At 45.3% G+C, this 22464-nt stretch overlaps 1 protein-coding gene across 3 annotated transcripts; it reads right to left on the bottom strand.

Annotated features, from left to right (window-relative positions):
• Window positions 1–19: 19 nt before the first annotated feature.
• STX6 (syntaxin 6) lies at window positions 20–20960 on the bottom strand. Of its 3 annotated transcripts, none has more exons than XM_081012326.1 (8): window positions 20811–20960; window positions 17577–17746; window positions 16908–17002; window positions 16394–16456; window positions 15316–15438; window positions 13487–13593; window positions 12489–12583; window positions 20–630 (listed from the first exon to the last, which is right to left on the bottom strand). In XM_081012326.1, the coding sequence occupies exons 1-8, from the start codon at window positions 20843–20845 to the stop codon at window positions 491–493; spliced, it is 828 nt and encodes a 275-aa protein (XP_080868452.1). In that variant the 5' UTR covers window positions 20846–20960; the 3' UTR covers window positions 20–490. The 3 variants fall into 3 exon arrangements, with proteins under 3 accessions (XP_080868452.1, XP_080868453.1, XP_080868454.1); XM_081012327.1 differs by lacking the exon at window positions 20–630 and adding an exon at window positions 5693–11243; XM_081012328.1 differs by lacking the exon at window positions 20–630 and adding an exon at window positions 11266–12076.
• Window positions 20961–22464: the final 1504 nt, after the last annotated feature.

The raw sequence follows: 22464 nt of genomic DNA, 5'->3' as shown, positions 1-22464 counted from the left end.
TTCTTGACCTTTGGGTGTGTGTATTTATAAGAAACAAGCAGGGCTCCAGAAAGAAATGGCACCCACTATGGGAGCTCCAATTGCACATTTCTACAGCCACTAAAGGTTTCTGAAGTTCAGATCAGCTCAATGGGAAGAACAGCTGAGTACAGGGAAGCCTGCAGAGCAGCTTTCAATCCAGGGTCTCCACCCAGCACCAGTGGCAAGCATCTTTGGGAAAAGGACTGAAGTCTACAGCAGATGTGTGTTGCATCGCCGTCTGTTACACTATGCTGGGCTCATTGGAACTCACAGAGCCGCAAGAGGCGAGCATGGAGGAGACATGCTGCAAGCCACATGCCATGTTCTGCTGGTGTTTTGTCAGGCTGATGGACTTGGGGAAGACCAGAGCCCAGTCATATCCCCTACAACTTGCAGAAGAAAAACGCCTCTTGATGGCTTCTCTAGAAGCTCCCGCTTGGTGTGCCAGATGAACTCTGGGCTTAGCTGTTCAGTACAAACGGATCATTTCAAGCAGGTAAGCCGTTGTCAAGGGAGTCGAAGATTTGCAGTTTATTTCCTGGCTTTTCCTCCGAGGAGCTGAAGGTGGCGTTGCATGGTTCTTGTCCCTCCTTCCTTGCAGTTGTAACCCTCAACAAACAAATGTCGTAAGTTAGACTGAGAGATATTGGCTGGCCAAGGGGGAGTGGGATTTGAACCTAAATCTCGCCAGTCATAGATAATCCTCATCATTGCACTACACTGACTCATAAAGGGGGGGGGGGGCACCTATAGCTCTTGTGGCACAGTTTTATTAGTGAGGCCATCAGAGTTTTTGATGTAACCACTTAGGGCTCATGCAGCTCTGTGTCTGAATATTGTTTTTTTGTCCCAGTGCTTTCCCCAGGACAAAGGGTAAAAAAAAACCCACTTGGCCACAAAAAGATGTTTGGGTGAGACCCTTAGTTGTGTATTGGATAACAAATGACTATTCCCACCACTGCAGGCTTTGCTAGGTCGCCCCTTTGTCTGACAAATGGCAATATTGAGCAATATTGTCCTTCGACTGAAATGTTAATTGTTCGCTGAAGCAGGCAAGAGATCGCCAAAGAAGGATGCTCCTGCCAGATGGACAGCCGGGCTTCCAGAAGCTTCTTTCCTGAAAAAGGACCATGAAGGCAGCCCAGTATTAACCCCCCGTTTGCCTTTTCCTTAGGTTTTTGGTAACAGATGCTAGAAGCGTTTTGTTTGGACTGGGTGTTTTGGGTTACGATCTGAAAACCTGGCAGAGTGCTGTCTCACTACAGATCACACAGATGCACAGGTGCTATTCATTCATTCATTCATTCATTTAATTTATGAATTGCTTCCCATGTGGAATCCTGAAGCAATTTGCAATAGTAACACTAATAATGATGATGATAACATCATTAATATTATTATTGTTATTTGTTTTAGGGTTGCCATATTTTGAAGAGCAAAAAAGAGGCCACTTTGACGACTCTCATTTTAAATAACCCTACTATATATATGCTATAGAAGCTGTGATATATTGCTGAGGGGGGCAGGAGAGAAAAGCAATTCTTCAGCCACCAGTTATGTCCATGTCTCATCCAGAAAGTATAGCCAGAGACATTTTGGCAAATTTAAAAAATCCACCCGGGCAGAAAATTTCCCCCTGAAAAAGAGTACATGTCCTGGAAAAAGAGGACACATGGCAACCCTAGTTATATGCTGCCCATCTGAGTTGCCCCAGCCACTCTGGGCGGCTCCCAACAAAATATTAAAAACACAATAAATCATCAACCATTAAAAACTTCCCTGAACAAATGTAAGCAGTTAAAACAATGGCATATAGGAAAACAATTTTTGGAAAACTACCCGTTGCATTGCAGTGATTCTTGCAAGAGTCCTACCCAAATCCAAGAAATGATTTGGCTCCTAATTCTTAGGTCTGAAAGGGACTTGACCTGAGAACCATGATTGTGTTCCAGTGACTCTTTAGTCCAGGGGTCAGCAAACTTTTTCAGTCCACTGTCCCTCAGTCCTTGTGGGGGGCCGGACTGTATTTTTTTTGGGGGGGGGGGATGAATGAATTCCTATGTCCCACAAATAACCCAGAGATGCATTTTAAATAAAAGGACACATTCTACTCATGTAAAAACACGCTGATTCCCCGACCGTCTGGATTTTGAAGGCGATTGGGCCGGATCCAGCCCCCGGGCCTTAGTTTGCCTACCCATGCTTTAGTCAATGGATCCCCTGCCTGGACCCAGCAAGGCACCTCCTGCTTCTGCAAAGCATTCCTATGCCAAAGGTACCCAAAGGCCAGCTGCTTTTCTCTGGAGCCACCAGGGCTTTAAATTACTTATGGCAAGGCGGGGGGGGGGGGGAGAGAAGGATTCACCAACACTGGAACCCCGGGGTGAAACTAGGCTTTATTTCACATGGTTTGAAGACCCAGTCTGGCGCACGCACATGCAAACACACCCAATACACATTTGTGCACGCACAGCCTCAATGGCACCCCTCGGGAGGCTTTGCCCAGGGCAAACAACCTTGCCTAGCCAGCCCACCCCACCCCCGTTACAGCACTGCTGGAACCAAACCTTACACGGAGACTCTGTCCTACCCGTTTACATAAGGCAAATCACCCTGTGTAAATGATCTCTCATGCGCACACGCAATCCAGCGCACATGTGCATCCTTTAGAGCACATAAGGCTTTATAGCTATCAGCAGATTCAAGGGTGAGCACTTGACAGCTGAGGAGCAGATTTATGGGAGTATGATCTTTTCGGCCGCAACTATGATTTAAAATGGAGCACAAGCAAATTTTGGCACCGCGCAGGGTGCTGCTGAAATTTGAGGCCCCAGTGGCCTCTACTTAGTTGCAAAAGCAACCAAGCAAATAGTGTCTAGGCAAAGAGGACATCACTGTTTATTTCTTAATGAGATGACCCATGGTTGTTCTGCCAGTCTTGCTGCCTTTCCAACATGGATGGAAGCCGTCCTTGGATTGGGAGGCAAATGGGCTGATTATCAGAGGCCTTTAAGATGTCTTTGGAGATATTTTTGTACTAACGATGTAAGGGTGAGCTACGAGCTTGTACCTGCCCCAACACCTACCCTCAGAGATGCCCATTCTGCTGTTTCTGCATGGTCTGGGCGTGCATTATGATTTGAAGAAGGTCAGCCTAGAGCAGTGACACATGCAGAAAGACAGTGGGCAGTTCCTTCCCAAAATCAGTGAATCATTCTCAGAAATTCAGCCGGCCACCTCTTTTGGGATGGGCGTTTGGAACCTTTCTAATTGATTGCAGCACGCTAGCAACAGAGTCTGAGAACTGCTACATGTGATTGGTTCTTTCCAAATGGGTCTGGACTCACTTAATGGACAATTTCCACTTGCTTTGGCAGCCGTGCGTGATCTCCATGTCAGAATAAGCTCAAATGCCTCTCAGTGTTTGCCGTGCTCTAGGAGCACAGCCGCACGACATATATGCTAAGAAGGAAAATTGCTGCAGCCACAATAGGCTTGTGAAGATTCCTTCCTTTGGTATCTTCCAGCCCACAATGTATGCCTATAGTGGCAATAGGCAAGTCCTTTTAAAAGAAAATAATTTTCTCAAGTGTTCTGCTACGACTGCCCCCCCCCCCCCGTTTCGTGTGCCAAGAGACTGCGTGTGTGCGTTTTTTAAAGCAGAGATAAACAGAACTGCCAGCATACAAGAGAGCGAAGACTGAAAAGCAGCTCTGAGTAACTTGCCTCTAGATCTGTGACAATATAAAGAAAGGGAAGGAGCCCTATACACCACCTCAGGCTCTTGGAAGGAAAGGTGGGATACAGACTTGTAAATAAATGAAATAAAAAATATAAGTTCTGGGCAGAGGATGACACTGTCATTTGGGATGAGCTTTTGCTAGCGAGACAAAAGGCTGCAAGAGATTTCTGTCCATTTGCCCTGCCACCAGGGCGGGCGAGGGTATCAGGGCTGCTGCTCCCCCAGCAGCAAGAGGCCCCCTGAATCCTCCCCACCGCCCTGCCCCACTGCCCTATTTCCCGCAGCGCATCACGTGGCTGGCACCCCACCGGAGGTGCTGCTCCCTCTTTCCTGGAAGGCTTCCTGCTTTTGCTGGCTTTTTCCACAGCCAGCCAGGGCTTGACAGCAGGGAAGGAAGGAGGGAGGGGAGACTTGTTCCAATTGCCCATGGCTTCCATTGACACATAGCAGAGATCAGGAGGGTGCAGGAGCAAACAAGGCTCTGTGCCAAACAATTCTGGGCTGGCAGCCAAACCAAGAAGCCACCTGCCCGGTTCCAGCTTTGCCTCGGCTCTTCCAGCTGCCTCTCACATCCCCCCCCCTTCTTTCCAGGGCTGCTCCTGCTCCCTGGATGAGTAGCTTCAGCTTTTTTGTTCTCAGTTTGCCTTCAGAAGCGCATATTCCAATGCTAATGACTCCAGGGTGTCTGGACAGATTGCCTGGCTGGCTGTTCCCTGAAGAAGAGGAGGAGAAGGAGGAGGAGGAGGAGGAGGGAAGAGCTCTCTCGGTTGTGGCGCTTTTCTTTGGAGGAAGGAGCCTGTGAACTAGAACAAAACAGCCTCCCACTCCTCTTCGTCTGAATGGCATCTTGCTTTTGTCTCCTGCCGCCCTGGAGAGCGGGTGGCTGTTTGCAACCGCCCTTTGAGGAAATTCTGGGGGATGCGAGGACAGGGCTGCCTCTCTTTCAGTTGTCCCTGAAGGGTGGGAAGGTTTGAGAGGCTCCCTCTTGGGTATATCCTTCCCTCTGATAGTGAACTCAGGTGGCTGAGGGCAAACAGGGATGGAGCCCAAGAAGGGAGGGTGCATAGGGCAAGCACAGGTGAGCACGGAGGTCTGCAGAAGTGTCACTGGGGGGGGGGGGAAACGGGGTATGTGGGTGGGATTAGGAAAGATTCCCTGGATTTCCCTGGTTTATGGAATTATAGAATTTTAGAGTTAGAAGGACCAGCGGGGTCATCTAGTCCAACCCGCCGCAATGCAGGAATCTTTTGCCAACAGGGCTCAAGCTCATAACCCTGAGATTAGTCTCATGCTCTACCAGCTAAGCTATCCCAGATCATAGGTGCCATATCCTAGGGACTGAGCTCCCTTCAGCAGCACCCCCTCCCAAATATTTACTCACAGCTTCTCCTCTCCTGCCCCAGCGGTAGTTCCAGCTCATTGGCCAACCACACTAGCCCTGCCTTACTTGAGAGACTTGGTTGTTAATCCGAAAGAGAGGCATACGTTTCTGTGGGTCTATTGCAGCTCTGTGGGTACTGTGTCCTTGGGTTCACTTCTAATGCATGCAGGGGAGGCAAATGGAAGGTGTCCTTAGGGGGCAAAGGCAACTACAAAAGCTGGTGGCTTCAAAATGACACGGGAAGGTGAATGCTGAAATGTACTACCTGCAAATGTTTGGATGTGAATCCTTCTGCCCAGCCATGGATGCTGTAGTTGAGATTCCTGCATTGCAGAGAGTTGGACTAGATGTCTTTGAGGGTCCCTTCCAACTCTACAATTCTATGCTTCTGTGAGTCTGTGAAGCGTAGGTATCAACAGAGCCAGTATGGATGTTTGACATCTGCCCTGTTAAGTGCTTAGATTTGAGACAAAATGAATTTTTTTAAAAAAAATCTCAACAACTTTAAAACTGCCACCAGCTGAAACACAATTGAAAGTCTACAGGTGGTAAGTCAATCATCTTCTTTTAATACTGCGGCAAGATCTTTTAGATATACATATATATACAAACACACACATCACATGATTCCAACAGCAAGAACAGGAAACAGCAGGCGACAACATTTCAGGATTGCACTATTTAATTTAGCTGTAACTGCTAAAACAGGATGTTTTCACCTGAGAATTTATACTACGGTCCTGTTATTATCTTGCCACCCACAGGTTTTCCTCACTGGAAATGTTGGCCACAGATTATCTTCACAGTGCATTTTAAAGGTTATCTACAAATGTTTTTCCGTGTTTGAATTCCCTGCTAACCAGTTTCAGAACCCGATACCCAAGCGATGCAGACAGGCAATCGTCAAAGATTATTTCTTAATATAGCACCATCTTTGGTGCTGAGAGCCCACCTTCAAACAGAAGAGACACACACACATATTCTTTTTTGATTTGTATCTTGCTGCAAGCAAAATGGCTGTTTCGGCCCCACCCCCTTTGTGGTTGGTTTATCCCTTTTATAGCAGGCCCAAAGTAAGTAATTCAGTCTGAGTGGTAACAAAAGCTAGGTGCAAAAGCACATCCGTAAGCACCATGCCCAATTAAATTTTCTACAGAATGGTTAAATGGAATGGTGCATGAATGCCCAAATACTCTACTCCCAGAAAACCTGCACAGGAAATAGATTAAAACACCACTTCTTAAAAACGTATAAATAGTGGACCTCCCTTCTTTAGAGAGAAAAAGGAAGATTTGAGCCCGCAACACTAGGTAAGGCGGGTGGGGAGGAAGATGAGTTCCTTTCTTTACAGCCTCCAAACTCTGGAAGGCAGGAGTCTGGCCAAGACTATGGCTTACTTGAGGGCACCTCCAGGCTGAGGGCAAGTTCTGCACTGGAGACTTCCCAATTTGCTGCTCACGCTGTTGGCCATGGTAACACCAGCTCCTGGGGAAATTTTGGAAGGTGCTAAAGCTGGACCTGCCATACTTCCCCCTTTAGATGACCTCTGAAAATACACAAAGCCTTTCCTCCATTGCAGCTCGTCATCATCCTAAATGGCACAAGCTCCTTTAGTCTGTGCTGCCTTGCCTTTCCAGTGCTATCCCCATGTAGGTGGAGATGCACCCAGAGCCTGGCAGAGGGGCAGAATTCTATTCTCCTCTCCTCTTCTCCCTACACCCACCCCACCCTGAAGTGACTTCTGGTCTGTTTCCATTGACCAGTATAGGTTGAGGTCTGCTCTCCTCCCCCCTGCCCCATTTTTCAAGGCCTTGATGAAGTGGATTATTAACAAAAAAACAGCCGAAGGGAAAATAGCAATTTGACTTAAGCAGCATTCAACATGTTTCACCATGAAACACTGTGAGCTTTCTCCAGTATGGCTGTGAACATGTTTGCTCTGCAGCTATCAGGGAGGTGAGCCAAAGGAACCAACCCCCCCCCCACACTCCAAAATAAGTAGCAGCTGCTGCCCACTTGTAGTTTGCATATAGGGCTATGGCTGCTGGAGTGCCTGGATACATCTAAAATAAGTGAACAATGGAGCAGTGTTTTGGATGAGTAAAGATGACAGCGTCAGAAAAAGGGGGGCGGGGAGGGACACCAAGGAGGCAGCTGTCTGTCCACGGCTGGCTTGTCGTCACACGCAGCCCGCTGGCTGTGCCCAAGCATGTCAGCAAAATCTGAGCGACTGAGTTGCTCGAACCACCTGGAATGTACCTGCTTGATAGGAACCAAGGCTTCAGGCGTTTCCAAACTGTGAAGAGCAGAGGAGTGCTTTTCCTGAACTAATATTAAAACAATGAAAGGACATCTCTGCAGTGTCAGTGAGCCAATCGCCCCCAGGGCAGACATAAAGGGGAGCCTGGTAGGCAGCAGGCAGGTCCAGAGGTTACAAGATCCTGACATTCTAAAATTCTCTCTCGGGGCCCAGTAACTCTTCTCCCCAGTCACATCTGGGTGGCTCAGTGCACAATTTGGACAATCAATGTCTCCCTTCTAAAGCATCCTCAGTTCAATTATCTTACAGGCTTCATCCCATTAGGAATATACTGTTATAAGTTCTCAGTAAGGCACATACAAAACCGAGCAGAAAATTAAAAATAGCAGCTTCGTGTGGAAGGGTTGGGTGGGTCAGTACTCTCTTGTCATCTGGATGATCAACTTGTTGTATTCATGGTGCTGGAAACACCTGAAGCTTTTTCCTTCCTCGTGGTGGTGGCAAGAGGCACCGTTTGTTTCTGAAAGCAATTTTCAAAAGACTTCTAACCTCATGTCTAAAATTAGTTGTTTCATGGAATGTAGTCCAAAACAAAAGCTTCACTTGTTCTGAAGGGGCAGCCACACCAGGGTTGTCCACTTATACAAAAGCCCCCTTTGTTGCCGCCGTACTGAGGAGTCAGCCATTGAAAGGGGTGCATTCAGAGCTGCAGACTTTTGTTAGTTCAATACTTCGCCTCTTTGGCGAATATATATATATATAGCTCAGGGAGCATTGCAGTATTAACGCTCTTATAAAAAAGGTGGAGTATAGGCAGTCCATTCAAAAGTTAAGAGCTTAAACTTAAAAGCTGTTTGCCGTAGAGTGTGGAAATATGTGAACGAGGCACAACTCTCACTCCTGAACCAGCTTTTTATCTGAAGGCTTAATCTCCAGCTGTTAAGTAAATGGTAGCTTTGTGTTTTAGTGCCAAGAGAACTGTCAAGCTTTCAACCATTTCTGTTTATGGGTAAAATAAATAAAAGGAGGTTTTCTGCACCATGAGCACAATTGGGAGTAAGGTGCCTGGCCTCACCCTCATGGATGGAGAGGCTTGCTTATGAACTTTCTACCTTCAGGTAACCCCTCCGGGAGGGGCTGGAGCTCAACAGTAGAGTGGGTGCTTTGCATGCAGAAGGCCCCAGATTCAGTCTCTAAGAAGGGCAGCGAAAGGCCTTTCTCTGAAATACTGGGAAGCTGCTACCAGTGTGGTGTAGTGGTTAAGAGCGGTGGACTCGTAATCTGGTGAACTGGGTTCGATTCCTTGCTCCTCCACATGCAGCTGCTGGGTGACCTTGGGCCAGTCACACTTCTTTGAAGTCTCTCAGCCCCACTCACCTCACAGAGTGTTTTTTGTGGGTGAGGAAGGGAAAAGGAGATTGTTAGCCGCTTTGAGACTCCCTAGGGTAGTGATAAAGTGGGATATCAAATCCAAACTCTTCTCTTCTTCTTCACTCAGTGTTTTTATTACTGAGCCAGGTAGCCCAATGATCTGACCAAGGCAGCTTGCTGTGTTCCTATAGACCCCTCCACATCTCCCAGGGAACCCCAGCACTTTGCAAAAGCTTCTAGGGCATGGGCTCAGGGCCTATGGGGCATCAGCTAGGCCTGCTCAACTTCCCTGCAGCTGGCATGAACTAGAAAAAGGCCTGAGCTCACTGCCGCTGCTCTGCTCTGGCTGTGCATTGCAGGGGATGGACGGACCGGGTAGTGCTTCTTTTAAGCTTGTCATCTGTTAATGATATTTTCCTGGAATAACACCCATAGGCTCTCAAGGAGCCTGCCTCTGCTTATCCATCCAGAGGAGGAAATGCTGGCTGTTTCAGCCACATACCCTCTTGGCGTATCTCATCATAGATCACAGTTTCTCTCCAGGGGAGTGTAAACTCCACTCACCAGAGGTTACTATTTCTGCTTCTCCTTTTATGCGATCGCTCTTCTGGTGGAAAGGCTGTGGAGGCAGCGCTGTTTGGCTTTGCTGAGGTTTGAGTCCTTCAACTTCTGATTCCCTCCCTAAGTGTGTAAACAAGTCAGAATGGAAGGGAGTTCAGGGGTTCGGATTCCAGGGGGAAAGGCCCAGAGCAAGGATGTATTGGCGGGGGGGGGGGGGAGAGAGAGAGAGAGATGTGACTTGGGGCAGAAACTGCAGCTGCCTGGCTCCTTCACATGCCTGTCAACCAGCAGCTTCAGGAAGAGATGAAAGGGGGGGGGGGGGCTAAACTGATCCCAGCTGTGCAAGCAGACTACACCCAGCAGGACATTTGGGGGGGGGGGGAATCGAGGTTTCCATCTTGAGTGTGAACCATGAGGGGGATGGAAGCCACACCCCCCCCTTCAAAATCTGGTAGAATCATTGGGGAAACTATCGTCCAGTTTCCAGACATCCCCCATAAAAAGTCAGTTTAGCAAAGACATCATCATTGAAATTATTCACACATCAAAAGGTTTAAGAAAGAAAAAAGATGAAGGAGGAAAGAAATGCGTAACAGGACAGAATGAAGCCCTAACCGAGCAGAACCCATTTTTCTTCTCCTTTAAGTGTTATTTAAATGTTAGATCTGCCAGTCAGTCATTAGAGGCAGCTGTTAATAAAAAGCAGCAGAAACAAAAAGGAGCAGAACCCCTCCTGATAAGTTGCTATTTTCAGAAGGCTTACTTTCAAAGCCAAAACTATTTCTCTCACGCAAAAAAAAGGCAAGATTTTAGCTACAGTACGCTTTAAAGCGTTTCCACTTTGCAGTGCACTAAAACTGAGTTTAAAGCTCTCAGAACTGGGAGTCGAGCTCTAGCTGCCTGGGGGTCAGACCCTGCAGTCTGGTTACAGTTCAAACTCCAACAGTAGGTTTGCTCAAGATTCATACTAACTTGCTAGAGCCAAGTCTGCCTCACTGAATGAAATGCAGAAATCAGCATCACCAACCCAGATTAGAGCAACAGGACTAGCAATGGCCCTGCTTTCAATATGTGCCAAGATTAATCTTAGGTTTATTTTCAACATTCAGGGCCCACCGTTTTCGCACACGTGTATCTGCCTTGCATGATTTTTTTGTTTTAAAGGCTCAGGTGTGTACTTTTTTGTAATTCAGCATTTCAACAGTGTGGCACACAGCTCTTTACACATGGCAGTTAACTATGAATTCCTGTTCCAGGGGAGAAACGGAAAATGCCTGTAGTCCCTGCATTTACTGCCCCTTTTTTCCTACTGAGGACCCACACTTATTTCCAGGGCAGTGCGGTGTAGCTGGCCCATGAAGGAATGCTTTCCTGCAAGACATGTCTCTCTGTGAGTGCACATGCTGGTTTAACATTGCCAAGAATTCTGTTTTGACAAGCGGAAGAAAGGAGTCTGGAGTGCTTCCTGGAAAAGGTTCATACCTGCGGCAGGATGGAGATGGGGCCAGATATTGGTTTCTTCCATGCTGAACCACCTCTATTACAGAGGAGTACAGAAAAACAGCTTCTCTGTTTTTCTGTCCAAAACCCAAAACCTTCGCTTCCAGTGACAGCAGAGTTTGGGCATTTGTTAGTCTTCCATTTTTGCACCTCAAGAAAGTTGATGAGGATAGGCAGAAGAACCATGAAAGAGCGAGTGAGTCATGTCACCAGTGTTCCATTCACAGAAGAGCACCCTTTTTCTATTATGGGAATTCTCTCTGGGCAGAAAGAGTTATCTGATTATTTCATCAAGAAGGAGGCTAGGAAAAGTATCGACGTGCCAGTCCATCACAGCACAAAAAACAGAATAAGCACCACCAGCAGGATAGCGAAGAGAATGATAATTGCACACCACTGTCGCCGATCTGCAATAGAACACATATGGATTAGTTCTCTGCTGCCATGAGAGAAGCTTTCCATGTGCTACAGTGCTAGGAGCCTAACTGAGGCGAGAAAAGCCAGCAGCAAGAGAAGACATGGTGTTGTTATATGTCTTTTTAAAGAAACGGCTGTATTTGGAACAGTTCGATCAGATGTCAGGAGAATTCATGTAACAAACGATAGGCTCCTTGGTAGGCAAACTCCTTGATTCACAATGCATTCCCTCCTTCTCTCTGGTGCTGGTCCATAATCCCTTTCCAAGACTAAGATCCCAGAAGGGCCTGGCATATGGCAGCTGAGCTGCTGCTCTTAGTATCCCTCAACAAGAAGAACAAATAAAGAAGCTTGGAAATGTGTGCAGTAAGAATTTCAAGAAGCTGTGTTCATATTGTGCCTACAGGTGCAGCTGGAAAAGCAATTCCCCAAAGTAAATGCTTCCACATAAACAGAGCTGCATCTAGTTTCTAAAACTTGCAGCAAGAAAAGCAGGACACAATTTTACTCCACACTCTGGGAATCAGGTAGCAGCTGGAAACCTAAAACCATTCAAATATCTCTGAAGTTTAGTTATTGAATATGCAACCACTGTAAAACACACAAAATAGAAATGATATAAAGGATTGTGAAGCTCCTTAGCGGTAGACACACAAGTCAAACTACCTGAGCACAGGTTTCTTTTTTTCTGGTTTTTTTTTCAAGCACAGGTTTCTAAAGCCTTTTCTCTTCAGTCTCCAGCTAAAGACACTCAGGGATAGTGAACAGTTGGCATTTCACAAGATTGTGAATGAAGAGTATGTCTATCATGTTGCATGTGTCCCTGGAAACAAATAATTACTCTGCATCATATACACTAAAATGGATTTGATATAGCACCTGCTTTCTTCTAAATGCAGTGCTGTGCTGCTGTTTTTAATGTATTTTTAATCTTTTGTTGGAAGCCGCCCAGAGTGGCTGGGGAATGAATAAATAAATAAATAAATAAATAAATAAATAAATAAAGTTTCCAGAGTATCTCAGGCCTATACCAGCTGCCTTAGAATTCCAACCATTACAGGTCTGGGACAAGTAGTCTGCTTGGATGGCACTAGCAGAAGAAACAAGGTCTGGCACCTACCTGTATCAGCTTAAAACGATTCTTGCTCATGAGTGGTGATGTCCTAGTTGAGCCCCCTGCAATAACAGACGACTTAACATTTTAACATCAGCCATTTCTACTTCAGGCTACTTACCACTGGTCATATGGGACACTTTTGCAAGTTTCTTCATAACGTTATCTAGTCGTGTCTGAGTGCTGTCCAGCTCATGAGAAAAGTCATCCAACATGCTAGAACCACAAGAAGAGAGCGGGGTACATCAGACTAGCATAGGAGAAGCGTGGGAGAAGCGTGGGAGAAGAGTTTGTTACAAAAATCTGGCAACTACATGGGGGAATAGTTATGAGGTGGGAGCCACCAAGGTTTTTTTTTGTTTTGTCTTTAACTGAGTTGCAGAAGACCCAAACAACTTGGGACCCAAATGACTGGAGGAATGCCCATTCCCAACCTGCCCATGCTCCAGTATCTTCTGCTGAGGCTCATCTCCACATGCCTCCTCCCCAAACATAGTTGAGTCTCTCTCACTGTTCATTCTACACTTCACTATTATAATTAAAAGCTTGGGTTAAAGGTGAAACACAAGCCAAGGTGACATTGCCTTCGAAGATTTAGCATATAATACTGCAGGTCAAACAGAAGAAATATATCTTATGTCCTCCTACCTGCCAGATCACAGGACAATAAACAGGACTAAAAAGTCAAAATTCTTGATAAATGCCAGACAATCTGGTGGATCTTGGCCTAGGCTATTTTGGGGGGCTGAATTCAACTAATTTGAGTCATTGCTAGCAGAAACCCACGCAAGGACTTCCACTTGACACAACGGGGATTCCTCCTCCCACCCCGCCGCAGACACCCCAAACTTGTTTGGGGCTGGATGTCAGGAGAAACAACACCCCCTCTCACCGAACAGGAGAGGAGGGGAGGAGAGAAAAGATTGTTGTGTTTGGCAAGCTGAAATGCTTGGACTGACGGAAGAATTGCCATAGCACTACACTGAATTCGTCACATTGCTTTTGGTGCTGGCCGAGTACTGTACTTAAAAAAGCCCTGGTGGATGCAACCAAAAGCTCATCTCATCTAGTGCTTTGTTCTCCACAGTGGCTAGCAACATGTTATATTCAAATACTCACACTGCTTGTTCATCTAGCTCTCCTCCAATACGCTGGGACATATTCTTTAATACACCAATGCTGCCAGAGACCAGCTCCAACTGTTCATCCTGCTGTTCGATGATTAACTGGTACCCAGAAAAGAGGATGGGATTTATGTAGTTAAAACTCATGATATGCAACTGCAATTGGCAGGCTAAAGTACTGATAGCACCCCTCTACACATCCAATCTTAATTTCTTGAGCATCTAGAGAAGCCTTCCAGGTGGAGTACAGCTTCCACCAGCCCCAGACAGCATAGAAAACAGTCAGGGATAATGAGAGATGTAGTCCTAAATTTCCGAAGGCTGGGAAAGGCTGCTCTAAGAACTAACATTAAGGGCTGTAGGTAAAGGTAAAGGGACCCTTGACCATTAGGTCCAGTCGTGGCCGACTCTGGGGTTGCGGCGCTCATCTCGATTTATTGGCCGAGGGAGCCAGCGTACAGCTTCCGGGTCATGTGGCCAGCATGGCTAAGCCGCTTCTGGAGAAACAAAGCAGCACACGGAAACGCCATTTACCTTCCCACCAGAGCGGTACCTATTTATCTGCTTGCACTTTGACGCGCTTTCCAACTGCTAGGTGGGCAGGAGCAGGGACCGAGCAACGGGAGCTCACCCCGTCGCGGGGATTCGAACCGCCGACCTTCTGATCAGCAAGCCCTAGGCTCTGTGGTTTAACCCACAGCGCCACCCGCGTCCCTTATTAAGGGCTCTAAGGACTACCTTTAAAGAAAAAGTACAGAACTTCCAGCCAGAAAGTCTGCTCCCAGTTTCATGTCCCAAACTCCCTTTCCAGAACGTCTCCCTTTCTGAAAGGTACTGATACCTCAATATTAAGCTATGCATGCTCAGAGGAAGACTGGATTCCTTTGTTTGCATTTGAGCATCGTCTGCTTTGACTCTCAGTAATATGTGGACACGGGTGGCGCTGTGAGCCTCTTGGGCTTCCTGATCAGAAGGTCGGCGGTTTGAATCCATGTGTCGGGGTGAGCTCTCGTTGCTCGGTCCCTGCTCCTACCAACCTAGCAGTTCGAAAGCATGCCCCAAAGTGCAAGTAGATAAATAGGTACCGCTCCGGCGGGAAGGTAAACAGTGTTTCCGTGTGCTGCTCTGGTTTCACCAGAAGTTGCTTAGTCATGCTGGCCACATGACCTGGAAGAACTGTCTGCGGACAAACGCCGGCTCCCTCGGCCTGTAAAGCGAGATGAGCGGCACAACCCCAGAGTCGTCGGTGACTGGACTTAATTGTCAGGGGTCCTTTACCTTTTAATATGTGTTTATTTGAACTGGGTGTAAATTACCGGTGTTTTTCAGGAAGATGTATAACAACTCTGCTAGAAGCTTGGTCTTTAGCAATGTTATTTATTTTATTTTATTTGTTAAATTTGTGTACCATCCTTCTCCTGAAGATTGCAGGGCGATTCACAACATAAAAATACAAAATTTGAACACAAAACAACCCAATAACCCCACCCACCACAGTAATCTAACTTGCCAGAACATAAACAACAGAACAGATGGAAGAGGTTAGTGGTCACTTTTTATTCACTTGCACCCCATGAATCCATCTCCTAGAGGACTGCAGGAGTTTCCCTGTCCCCTAATTTCCTCTACTCCTTCCCTCTTCATCCTGGTTCCTTAACTGAGCTAGGAAAAGTTGTGCCTGTGTGTCCTAGAGAACACATCAGTCCTGAGGCCAAAGCTTCTCTGGAAATCCTCCAACATCAGTGGATGTCTGTCTCTGATTGCGCGTGCGCGCACACACACAGATATATGCAAAGACGAAGCTGTCCATAGGAAACATTCTACCTGTTGCTGTGCTTGCTGCTCCTCAATGAAGTGGGAATTTACCGACTGCATTTCGCGATCCAAGCGGCCGTACTTGTCAGCCCCAGAACTCCAGCCATGAGTTCCACTTTCTCCCAGAAGGACCTGCACATCAGCGAACAAAGGGGAAACAAGTGAGCCGTTTCTGCGTATAAAGAAAAAAATCTCACAACTCAGTCAGATCACAACACATTCCCAGAACCAGACTTTTAAAAAAGGGTCAAGCAACGTGTCTGGGCATTTCTCTTTTGAATGCTGTGCACCTGACATGCTGTTCTTCTTTCACTGTCTTTAGATTTTCAAGCAGCTTGCTATGGAAGCTGACTTTTCCTACGTTAAGAAGAACAGCAGGTAAAGCCACAACTGCAAAGGAACAACCAGTAGCCTTAAAATGTGCTCCTAATTATTCAATGGCAAGTGTGGCCTTGTGGTCGGTGCCCTACTAGGACAAGCTCCACAGGGGAGCTCCCAACAGAAGATGTGGTTAAGATTTCCTGTTGCAGCAGAATTTCACATGACCCTTTGAAGTCTTCTGTTTGTTTGTTTTAAATTCTGAGGAGAGGAAGGGGCTTCAATCCACCACCATCATGGTCAGTAAGTGCAAGAGAGACTCTGGGGACTGACTTACCATCACCTTGCCCCCGCTGTGGCAGAGGAGAAAGGAGAATAAGCTGTCCCAGACCCACTCCTATCTATCCTACAAAATACAAAACTATGGCCATTTCTGGGAAGGAAGAGTTACAATTATCTTTAGGCAACTGCTGCATTTGCTTCATTGGGGAAGATTGACATAAGGAAAACAAACTCCTCCTTCCCACACATGTGTGAACAAAGTTTGGTAGTTCAAAGTGGCAGGACAGAAGAAAATGTTCTCCTATTTTTTTGCAGGCTCATTGCACCCTTCTGAGCAAGGATGTAAGTCATGCTCTAAAACATGGGGCTTCTTTATGAAGCATGATCAACACACAATCTTTAAATGCTCATACCTAATACAAATGGCCCAGCCATATCTCACAAATTCTGCAGTCAAGTCCGAAGGCAATCTAGCAGCAATACTGACCTGCCTGTTTTTCCTTTCAGCCAGTGCTTGAACAGAAGTGTTTGACATTTGATCCTTCATATCCTGTTTAGTAAAGAAATAAAGAATAAGAAGTTTATTCTGATGTTACCATAAGTTAGACATGCTAATTTTTAAAATAAAGATGCTCTATTGTATACTGGGCAGTGTTGTTTTTTTAACAAAACTAAAACAAACAAACAAACAAACAAACAAACAAAAAGGCATCTATCCACAATAACAGCTGTTAAGAGCTTCTCAATGCCTGGATATTTATTTTAAAGTATAACATTTTATTACTACAAGTATGTTTGTAATGCTATCTAACATTAGAAGATGAAAGCTGCAATCCTAAATAAAATTGGACTGTCTTATGGGAAGGATTGCTCTGTGAGTGGCCCTTATGACCTGCCTTGCTCCAACCAAGCATACTAAACACTTTAAGACACAAGAAGCTGTGATTTCTTTGTTCTGTATGCAGTCGCCTCCTCAGACTTAGGAAAGCCAAACACCTTACCCTGACCACCTGTCGTGTGCTTGTGATGAAGGCTTTTCTTACTCCTAGCTCTGTTGCATCAAGGTTGAATTTTCGAGGGTTTGCTTCAACAATGCGTTGGGAATAGTCAGTAAAGGAAACTATATTTGAGATACAGTTCCTACATAACATATAGCCATTCTTAATGCGGCCTTTGAAAATCAATTACTTTTTCTACACAAAGAGAAAAAAAGGAGGCATGCGTTCTAGAAACATTTTCCAGGATATGTGCTGAGCATATATGTCATCTTTTAACAACAGATTTGGTTTTTTGATAAAAGAAAATTATATTCTTGTACACCCCTTGGAGGGCCTTTGGACTGAAAAACTTTTACTTAAAATACTCAGAATTAAAATTTGAACAATTTTGATGCCATTTGAGTGAGTAGATATTATAGCTAATAAAGGATTTTGCCTCTAATGCTTTCTTATCTTAAATGATAGCATATGGGAGAACAAACATGAACACACACTGTAAAGAATAATTTGTGGTGTGAGAAGAAGTAAGTTTCTGGTTTCAGCAACGCGCCCAAGATGACATGTTATACCAAAACTTGCTTATTTGTTGAACTGAGTAACTTTGTGCCAAAATCATCTGGGTAAGTACAATGTAGGTTTCTGTATTTATACATCTGAAAACCCAAAGGATATTAATAGTTTCATCTAAGTCTTCAAGATCCCACTCAATGCTCCTTAGGTTGTTCCTCAGTTCATTAGTGGTCCAGTCTATTTCTTCTCTTGTAGCGGTGGATGGATCTTGCAGGAGTTCTGTCCATCTCTGGAACAGCCCCTGTGCAGTGTTTACTGCCTTCTGAACTTCCCTGGAATTGAAGGGAAAATGAACACAATAGAACATTAAAATTTGCTAGGTGGCCTCATAATTATTTATATACAGGTGTCAACTTACAACTGCTGAGCATCTGCGCTTATACAACAATGTTCTTAGTTGCCTATATTAAAATACAAATCATTTGATGCCTCCCCTTGAAAATACTGGTGTATGTATGCAACAAATATGAGCCAGTTCATATACTACCTCCTCAGCCTAATGTTTCTCACATGCAAGAGAAATCTGTGTGCATACACCATCTACAGAAGATAATTGTGGTTGCAGTTCCAATTTGTTAATTTTTTTTGCAACAGCTATGGGAAGACAGCAAGATAGGATAGTTGAACCTTTATGTCTATCAAAGGCTGCCTTTCTATGTGCAGTGGAGAAAGAGATACCTTCCCACCTCTATACTACGCAAAGCAATAGATGTGCAGAGTGTACAAATCAGCCCTGTTAGCATTAGGAAAATAAATCACTGACCTGGATGACTTAACTAGTTTCTGGGTCTTTAGCATGCTTTTCACTAACATACTTTCTGAATACTTTTCTGGTCAGCTTACCATTATAGTCAACGTTTAGACTATTCAGTACAGCTCAGAGATATCTATGCTCTCTCCTCAGTTAGAAGAGAAACATTACAAACATCACTTTACAACGTCCTTTTTTGAATCCTTAATTTTCTGAAAATGGTAAAAGCCAAACATATTTCACCTCTAGTTAGCTATCAATTCTAGTCCCTGTTCTCTATATTTGGAAATGCTATTCCCACATGGCTCCCAGTATACAACTTGTGCACTGTTCTTGCCTCTTTGCTCATGCTAGACAAAGCTTTCAAAGTGGATTTAAGAGGTGTACTTGAAGAGAAATTCATTCTGACCTAAACTTCCAACCATCACCTACAGGAGTGAAATGCACCAATATCCAGCAAGCTGAAATTATTTATTTAAATCCTGCTCTTCCTCTCAAAGGATCCCAGGGTGACAAACAGATACACCAAAAAACAAAAAACACTCTAAAGCAGTTAAAACATTCTAACAACAATTACAATTAAAAACATCTAAAAGCAATTAGTTGAAAGGCAGGTTGAGGTGAGTGAGGAGTTGAGGACTTTCATTTCAGGTAACATGTCAATGACGCCAGATCTAACTGTGGACAAACTATGTTGGAAAGATTCACAATTGCTAAACAATGCTAATTTCCATGTTTAACTTTTTAGAACAATATTTTCACTAGATAGGGAGTTTGCTATTCATGAACTTATCCTCATCCTTCTGTCACAAACAATTGTGTGTCCCTTCATTTTCCTACAAATTTAACAAACATCTCTAGGCAATCATTAGCATGTCAAGTTATGTTCAATTGAAACACTTTCGATTCTGTCCTTAAAACCCCTGAATGTCAAGCTTTCAAAGAATGCATAACTTTGTCCTTATAATTTGCTTTGTAGAATCATCTTTTCAATTTATATCCATCTTCCACACAGCTAGTTCTGAAGAAGGAAAAATATGCTTGCTGGAAACTCGGGGAACCCAGATGCTAATGTGTGAGACTCTTGTGACCATCAAATCCATATTCTAATGATAGGCTGAGAATTAAGATCATCATGAAAAACTTTAATCTCCTTCATTGAACATGATGATCTTTCAAAAAACGTGATGGACACAAAAAATGACAGAGTATCAGCAGCCCTGTTTCAGTCTTTAGTCTCATAAATGCCCATGGGTCAGCAAAATGCTCATAAAATGATGGGTGCATTCCTGAGGGCTATAACCAAAAGGCTATGAATGAACGCACAATGGGAGGGGGAAAATGGGAGCAAATGCAGTACTAAAAAATGTGCCATTTCCACAGTGCTGTCCATGCCCCCCTCAGGACCCAGACCCGGGCAACCCTTCCTGAACCAAGGCAGGCAGGAAACCATCAGGAAGAGGTTCATTATTATTATTACTACTACTAGTATTACCATTATCATTATTTCTACTGTCATTACTGCTATCATTATCTGTTAAACCTATCAGTCCCGAGGCAACATACATCCAAGCCCAGCACCCTGTCCTCACAGCACAATTAAGAGCCCTGCTCCATCAGGCCACCAATTAGGGTTGCCATATGTCCTCTTTCTTTCCTGGGTATGTAAAATGTTGTCAAAGGGATCCATGGTTAAAGTAGAAGTCGGCAAATGCGTCCTCTTTTTTGCCCCTCGAAATATGGCAGCCCAGTCATTAGTAGCAGCGTGACTATTGTTGTTGTGAAATAATAACAGTAATAACAACTATTGTTGTTAATACAATGCTTATTCTTATTACTGCTGTTGTTAAATAATATTTTTGTTTATATACTGATGCTTATTATTACTGTTGTTAAATAATAATTGTTTTGTTTATATAATGATGCAGATTATTAGTGCTGCAGTCAAATAGTTTTTGTTTATATACTGCTGCTTATTATTATTACTGCTGCAGTCAAATAACAGTTTTTGTTTATATACTGCTGCTTATTATTACTGCTGTTGTCAAATAACAGTTTTTGTTTATATACTGCTGCTTATTATTACTGCTGTTGTCAAATAACAGTTTTTGTTTATATACTGCTGCTTATTATTATTACTGCTGTTGTTAAATAATTGTTTTGTTTATATAATGCTTCTTATTACTGTTGTCAAATAATAATTATTTTGGTTATATAATGATGCTTCTTATTACTGCTGCTGTTGTCAAATAATAATTGTTTTTGTTTATATAATGATGCTTATTATTATTATTACTACAGCTGCTGTTAAATAATAATAATTGCAATAGTAGTAGTAGTAGCAGCTAATATAACGATGCTTATTGATGAATTATCATTTATCAGTTAAATCTGTCCGCCCCTCGCAGCTGCCCCATCGCGGGGAGGAGAGCGGCGCTCTCCACGTCTCCGCGCCGCCTCCGGCCCTGGTTCCTCGTGTGGGCCGCGGAGTCCCCGGGAACCTCCCGGGCGCAGGCCGACCACCCCGGGGAGAGCGAGGCCTCGAGGAGCGAGAGAGAGGCCTGCCCTCCTCGGCGCCCACTCACCCTTTCACCACGAAGAAGGGGTCCTCCATGGACATGGCTCCGCTCGCAGCGGCCCGCGCCTCGGCCAGGCCAGCCCGCCGGTCCCTCAGGCGGCGGCGGCGGAGGCGGCTGCTGAGGGTCGGCGCTGCCGCTGCTTTTCCCCTCAGAGGCAGCCTCTGCCCCTCCCCCACCGCCTCCCTTCTTTCCCGCCCAACAGCCGCGAGCCCGCTCGGCTATAGGCTCCCTCTGCTCACGTGACTCCCCGCCCTCTCTTTCTCCAAGCACGGAGAGAAGGGAAGGTTCCCCATTGGAGGAGGGAAGGCGGAGGCCTCGAGTCACGTGAAGCGGGAGCCGAAGGAAGGCCCGCCCCTTTCTGAAACGGGCGGGGCGAAGGCGAGGGAGGGAGTGGGGGGCGGGGCTTGTGGTCCTCGGTGCCTCGGCCAGAGCATCCTTTGCAAGGCAGCGGGTGTACGTGAACCTTCTTGTTGTTTAGTCGTTTAGTCGTGTCTGACTCTTCGTGACCCCCTGGACCAGAGCACGCCAGGCCCTCCTGTCTTCCACTGCCTCCTGCAGTTTGGTCAAACTCATGCTGGTAGCTTCGAGAACACTGTCCAACCATCTCATCCTCTGTCGTCCCCTTCTCCTTGTGCCCTCCATCTTTCCCAACATCAGGGTCTTTTCCAGGGAGTCTTCTCTTCTCATTAGGTAGCCAAAGTATTGGAGCCTCAGCTTCAGGATCTGTCCTTCCAGTGAGCACTCAGGGCTGATTTCCTTCAGAATGGGTAGGTTTGATCTTCTTGCAGCCCATGGGACTCTCAAGAGTCTCCCCCAGCACCAGAATTCAAAAGCATCAATTCTTTGGCGATCAGCCTTCTTTATGGTCCAGGTCTCACTTCCATACATCACTAATCCAGGCATACATACATTCTATACATCACTAATCTCCTTCATACCTAGTGCTAATTTAAATAGAATATGGAAACAGGTACAGAGAGTGGAAGGGATGGTTTATGTTAGCCCCTGAAAATCATCCATTAATTTGAATCGAGTACAGGCTAATTTGTTCACAGTTCTGCAGGCTTGACAAGCCTGCCCCAAAGTGACTGCAACATGATTTATTACTCTTCTTTGGAGTGGCAGTTGCATTTTCCGTGCAGGCTGTGCTTGTTGGACCGCCATAATGAGAGATAAAACTGGCTGAGTGATAGCTTGAGTTGGACCCATTGGTATGACGCAGTATCGGTTATCTGATCAGGATTGCTCCCTCTCCCCTTTTCCTGGCAGGACTCATCCTCCTTTCTAACCATTGTTTGTTAATTCATCACTATTTGAATTCACCACCTGAAAGTTCCCTTGTACCCCATACTGCAAATGCATGTGGAAGGGAATGCTTTGCCCCCTGAGTATTTCCTTGGCATGTAGCAGTTAAATGCACAGTGGGGGGGAGGGGGAAGTGGCCCCCGTACCTCAGCTAGTGTGGAAAGATAGCTACGGTAGTTTTTAGCCTTGTGGAGCAGAAGACTGGAGGCAGGGCTTACACAAATATTTCAGCTATTTAAGGTAAACATTACAAAACTCTCTGGACTACAAACACAAAATGATCCAATCCACTGGTGCGTTTGAGGGACCCCAACCATAGCTGTCAACTTACAGATTTGAAAATAAGGGACCAGCA

The sequence above is a fragment of the Podarcis pityusensis genome, assembly GCF_964106645.2.
Source record: "Podarcis pityusensis genome assembly, chromosome: 6".
In the NCBI taxonomy this organism is placed as follows: domain Eukaryota; kingdom Metazoa; phylum Chordata; class Lepidosauria; order Squamata; family Lacertidae; genus Podarcis; species Podarcis pityusensis.
The sequence above is the reverse complement of the archived record's forward strand: the minus strand, read 5'-3'. Positions and strand labels throughout refer to the sequence as shown.